The sequence below is a fragment of the Octodon degus genome, unplaced genomic scaffold (genome assembly GCF_000260255.1).
Source record: "Octodon degus isolate 3935 unplaced genomic scaffold, OctDeg1.0 scaffold00008, whole genome shotgun sequence".
NCBI lineage: Eukaryota > Metazoa > Chordata > Mammalia > Rodentia > Octodontidae > Octodon > Octodon degus.
This window is the reverse complement of record NW_004524584.1, coordinates 29,048,997-29,055,320: the sequence shown is the minus strand read 5'-3', so window position 1 is coordinate 29,055,320 and position 6,324 is coordinate 29,048,997. Positions and strand designations below refer to the sequence as shown.

Here is a 6,324-nt window from a genome sequence, read left to right as displayed (position 1 = left end):
AAAAAAAAAAAAAACCCTCAAAGGGGCCGCCGGGGCAGTGGCTGCGTGTGAAGCACCCTGGATTCAGTTCCCAGTGGTATGCAAAGGTGTATGTGTGTGTATGTGTGTGCGTGGGGTGGGGTTACGTCAGGCTGAGCATACTCATGGCTCACAGAGCCACCCTGCAGGAAGTATCCCCGGAGGGCCCTGAAGTGGAAGAGGAAACCAGCTGGTCGTAAATTCTGCACAGGGGTGAGCACGCTGCAAGCTCTGCCTGTCTGCAGAGAAGGCAGTTCGCAAATGCGAAATCCATTTTCCACTGCGCCCAACCCTACGTCCCAGGCAGAGAAACCTTCCTGTGGCCACAGCTTGCTGCCTGTGGCCCCCACGGGGGTGGCCTGTGTCCTTCCTGGGCGGGGCCCCAGGCTGCCAAGTCGCGAGTGAGACTGCTGCGCTGTGTCGCCGTGATGGTGGTTGAGCAGGGAAGGAGAAGCAGCAGGTGCGGGGTCTGCTTAGACCGCGCGAGCCGCGGCGCTCCCTGACATTTCCGCATTAGGGCGTTTCTCGCGTCAAGGTGCCATGTTCCTAAGGCGGGATGTTTAGTACATGTTCCTAATGCGGGATGTTTAGTACATGTTCCTAATGCGGGATGTTTCGCTCCCTGTGGGGAGTTGGTGGCTCCGCAGGTACCCCCAGGCCCTGTGCTCAAGCCCATCCCATGCTCTCCCTCCTCCGCACCCATCTCTCCGCCCCGCGCTGCAGCACGCAGCCCTTGCGCAGCAGCGCCAGCCCAGTAGCTCCACCTTGGAGGCGGCCTCTGTGTCCGTCCGCACATGGTGGGTGAAGACGGTGTGCGCTCTGCTTCCAGCGTATACCACTCTGTCCCAGAGAAAGATCATCTGCAGCCGTTTGTATGGAAATGGATGCACCTCGAAACCATCCCGTTAGGCGAAATTAGCCATGCAAGCTTAAATGTTACATAGTTCCTTTTATATGAGAAAAGAAGTGATAAATAAAAAGCAAAATAAAACATCCTAGGATGCAGGGAGACGGCGCTTTCTTAATGGGAAAGGGCTGGAGAGGCGGAGGGACGTGGGAAGAAGGGAAGAGAAAGGACTTGTGTGATGTACCAACCCCATAAGGAATGGAGACCATCGGCTTTTAAGTGATTAGTAGGGCAAAGGTCTGAGATTCCTGTTCACAGACTCAAGGTGCAGTATATTTTAAAACCCGGAAATGAACTCTTTTCCAATGTGGATACTTTAGTGAGTGAGAACAACTAAAACAATAGACTCTGAAGCAGCAAAAAGGGAGGTGAGGTGCCTAAGACGGATCAGCAGACGTCTGGTCGTCGTCTCTTACTGATAGTTAATGTCCCTCTGAATGTGTAGTAATGAAAGTGTGCGCACAAAAGGAACATGCCTTCTCACTTGTAGCTTCCAAAAGACCAAAGTCAGGCTTTAATCTGAAGAGTGTCTTTCATTTAATCTCCTGAAATAATCACAGCATAAAAAAAGAAAAAAATCAATAAAAGATCTAGGGAATTTGTAATGGGTATAGAGGTCACGTCATATTCTATACTTTGAAGTATCCATCATAGCTAATAACAATTTGTATTTCGGAAGATAAGTCCAAATGCAACTTTGGAATCTATCTACCTGTACTTTAAATGTACCCATACACTACTTTTTAGTATGAGATGCCGTCCTTGTGTTTTATCCCGGAAATATAACTCTGCAGATAATGTATTTTTAAAAGAAGTCAGATGTAGAATTCTGAAACTTTTTTTCTGAAACTTTGAATTCAAATACATGGCTTGCTATAATTGTTTGTTAAAACAGTAGTATCATAGCAAAACATATAAACAATAAAATCATGTATTAAAAATAAATAAGCTACATTGTAAAAGTGCTGTAGTTGGAAGGGACAAGATCATTCAAGTTCTGACGGGATCAAGTTTCATGAAAATGAATTCAAAACTTTAGTCAGCTTTGGAGGAACATTTTTCCTGATTTAGTTGACTACTGTTAAGGTGGTATATCAAGCGGCTCCAAGGTTTGCATGTAGTAACTGGGCTGTTCAGAATCAGTGCCATGGTCGTCCCACGAAATTTAAAGCAGTATTTTCTTCAGTCTATACCACGGGTCATTTGAATGCCCAGTGAGTACACAGAAGCAGCTAGAAGGCCAGTAGGGACAAAGGCACGCTGCAAGTCCTGACAGCGAGTGAACTGGCTCTTCATGAAATGCCACATGCTGGCTGTCAAGATTATTATTATCTGTTGCACATCCATCAGCTGCGTAAGCAGCGAGGAGAATTTTGTCGACAGTGTATCTCAATCTTCTACTCCAATTTATATAAAAAGTATTTTGCCACTTTGGCAAATAATGAATAGCATCTTAAATTACTGGCTGTCTCAGAGCTAGTGGCAGTCCTAACCCAACCTTCAAATTATCCTTCGTTAGAATAACAGGACCCTCTTCTGAGCATCCTCTGTTGCCCAGAGTCGGCACTCTGTCCAGTCCTGCAGCCCCCTCCCCCATGCCGTCATTCTGCTCTGAACCTCAACCTTCCGGCAGCTGATAACATTCATCTTTTTGGTGCATTTCTTTCAGGAATTACAGTTTGAAAGGCTGACCCGAGAGCTGGAGGCCGAGCGCCAGATCGTCGCCAGCCAGCTGGAGCGATGCAAGCTGGGCTCGGAGGCTGGCAGCATGAACAGCATCAGGTACTGGCACTGCGCGCGCCCCACTTTCTGTGCTGCAGTGGCCACTGAGAGTGAATTGCGGGACTTTATCTTCTTTCAAACCCAGCCAGGGAATTGTAACATTCAGTGGGATGTTGGAGAGAAATCCTCACTGACCTGATTTAAGATGTTCAGAAGGTGTCTAGAATGGCCTGATTTGCACTTGAAACTCTGTTAACAACATTAGTGCCTGCCCTGAATGCAAATTGTAGAATTTTACACAAAGAGAAGCTTTCCTTTTAGTCCCTTTGATGGAAACCAGGAAATGCCAGATCACATGCTCACAGCTTGGTTTGTTTTCCTTTTTTTAAAATTCCTAAATGATCCAGAGTTACAGGCTCCTGAAATAGAAGAGAGAAAAAGATACTTTGGCATAAAATATATTGCTTGATAATACATAATGATAAGTTATAAAGCCAGGGATGTAGCTCAGTGGTTCAATACCTGTCTGGCAAGTGTGGGGTCCTGAGTTCGAGTCCCAGTACTTCCCTCCAAAGAAAAGTTATTAATTTATTTATTTGACACAGAGTTTCACTATGAAGTTCAGACTTGTAGTGATCCTCTTGTCTCAGCCCCCTCAGCACCAGGATTATAGGTGTGCACCCCCACACCCAATTTTGGGGCCTTCATGGCATGTGGTAAGGGGACTCAAACTTGGGTCCTTGTGCTTGCCAGGCAGGCACTTCAACTGCCAAGCTATCACCCCAGCCCCAAGAAAACTTATAGATTATCTCTCAAATATCAACCATACATCCATTCCCCATATGTAAGAATATCTTGTCCTCCATGTATGAAAATGATTATTGAGACTATGAAAGCTGAAGTATAAAACAACTCTGTGGTCACTTGACCACAAAGTCAAGTGTCCCACTCAGGACTGTAATTTCATGTGTAAGAACCAAGAGCGTGTGGACGCTTTTGTGAAAGCAACATACAGGAAGTTCTATAAAGTTTAGCTTTTATTGCTCACAAACGTGATTTCCCGTCATCCCTCTTGAGACTGTATTTTTGCACTGAACCTTTTTACAGCAGCATCTTAGATAAGGGACTAGCAATGGTGACAGGTGCACTCTGGTGTTTCTGGGACTTAGCCCAATAGCAATTTGTTTCTCATGCATGCAACTGACTAAGGCAGGAAGGCTCGGTCTACGGCAGGGGACTTGCCGTCTCCTGAGGTCTCATCCGCGATAGCGTAGGCACTTGTGTCACTGTTCTCAGTGTGCGCCGATGAGAGCCGACCAGCCCCATGGAGGTGTGGCAGAGTCTTGGTCCTGGCCTCGGCAGCTTCCTCTGGAAGCTGAAAGATGAGTATGATGGCTCTAGCCACTGCTGTTAGCAAAGAATGAGAATGTGTAATGACATGAGTTGTTGAATAGTGTCCTCTTCTTGATGTCCAGGGATAGACCTCTAAGTGGAAGTCTTTGTCCCCTGTGTTGTTAGACTGGGTCAGCAGCGTGGGTAGTACACCCTCGTCCGTGACCAGGTATACACAGGACGGGGAAAGCATGTGTGCGGCTGCAACCCGAAGTCTCATGTACACGGAGCTTCCAGTGGATGCACTGCCCTCTCTTAAGCTGACCACAGGCTCATGTAAACCTCCGGACCAGCCAAAGCGGAATGGCTAAGAAGAAGGGAAGTGAACTGTATGCACTTTAAGTGAGATTATTGAGAAGTGGTTGGAGAACAGCAAGCATGCATTTGCTTCACTGTGTGTTGCTGTGTATGCGAAGATCTTTGGCTAAGGCTGAGATCTGCTAAGAGGCCACACTCAGCTGTTAGAAGTCTGTATGAACCACTGAACTGACAACTATTTGGTTTCAAGCCCAGTGTTTGAGCGTCAGTCTGCTTATCATTAGTATTCTTGTTCCTGATCTTTCCTCTGGTGTGACATTTTGCATGCTGCTCATCCTTTGCCCTGTTGCACTTGCTCAGCCCTTCCAGGAGCAGGTCTAGGGGCCACCCCATGCTCTGTGACTCATTTTCCAGCTGCCAACAAGACCAGAAATGGCGCCTACCCAAAAGTAACTCATCCAATAATGGCTCTAGGGAGTGCTGGCCACAGTGGCTTGTGTGTTACTGGAGGACTCTAGCGATGGAGGACTCAAGCCCGACAGAGAGCTCGGATGAGATTTAGTTTACTTTAGTTAGATTAGTTTTCACTGAGACTGGCTGCATTTTGTCTGTTATGTCTGTGAAGTTATCTTTTTACTTCTTAAACATTTTCCTCTTCCTTATGTGATTTATCTTTTTTTATTTGATTTATCTTGAGTGTATTGCTTTTCTAAGAGCCAAAATGAAATGACTTCAACAAAACATATCACTGAAATACCAATTTAGATGAAAAAATGACCCATGACAATTATTTTGTTGCTTTATTTTATTTTATTTTTTGTACTGGATCATACATGTTTCACTCACACACCATGATAAATTATCAACAAATTTGTTTTAAATATAAATGAAGTAACTGTGTTGACTAAGGATGATGCTATTTCCCTGTATCATGTATAATCTCAGTTTTCAGCAAACTTCATAATTTTGCACTTTTTAAAATCTCCATATTGCACAAACCTATACCAATATAATATGAGGTCTGATCAAAATATCTGGGAACATATTAAATTTTTTAAGTTTATTATATCAAAAGGCACATTTCCATAACTGCCCCTAATGAATCCTCTGTCCTTTAAGTACACTCACGTCAAGGTTTTTGCCGCTGTCTGGTATAGCTCTGGTAGGCCTCTTCCCTGTCTTCATGAGGTATGACCAAAAATACTGCTGAATACAATGCAGCTGGAAGTGGTGCTCCTAAAGCTTTCCTTCTCCTCCTCCTGCTCCTCCCTCACTACATCTAGTGCTGTGTGACTTCTGGATTTTCTCCAAAGTCAAAATGATCATGAATGATAAACTTTTTAAGTGGATTTATAAAGGACACCATGCAGCCATGACAAAATAAGACACCTAGGAAAGAGGACTTCCAGAAAAGCTTCGAGAAGCGCAGGAGCTGTGGGACATGTATGTGGAAGCAGGTGAGAGCATTTTGAGAGTGATTATTGACATAGTGTCTTTAGCGTTAGTAAATTCCTCAATAATTGCTGTGTTTTTCTTGCACTGTGTATAAACACTGAATGGCTATTACTGATTTGCACCCCAGAAACTGATACTTAGCGAAAAGCCATCCGTAGCTTCCAGTCTGCCTTTTCTGTCATAACATACTGGTGAGCCCCACTTCAGAAGTACGCCTTTTGGAAAACCAAGTCTTCCTTAAAGGTAGGAGACTCACCTAGTTAGAACAACAAAAGCAGTACTTAGCAAAAAATAGAATATAAACAATTTTTTTAAAGAGGAGAGTTAAATATATATGTGATGGTTTAGATGTTGATTCATACTTCTTAATGATACCAGAGAGTGGTGGGGGGAGTTTCTTAGAAGAATTTCAACCAAATCATATTTTCAGATATAATTTTATATAATTGTTAGCATAACTTACAATGATAGCAGCTGTTCTTATGCCTTTATTGGTGATAGGAGCCTGTTTGATCCACTTCTTTTCCCTGTTCTTCTGCTAGTCACATCAACATTCATACCTACTGGGAAAG

General features: G+C 44.2%; 1 protein-coding gene across 1 annotated transcript in view; it reads left to right on the top strand.

Annotated features, from left to right (window-relative positions):
- The window catches only part of Ctnnd2 (catenin delta 2), a 927,345-nt gene that overhangs the window by 335,258 nt on the left and 585,763 nt on the right, over positions 1-6,324 (top strand). The window contains exon 3 of the mRNA XM_004625202.3: positions 2,595-2,707. Within this exon, the coding sequence (XP_004625259.2) occupies positions 2,595-2,707 (113 nt within the window). The remainder of the gene's footprint in view (positions 1-2,594; positions 2,708-6,324) is intronic.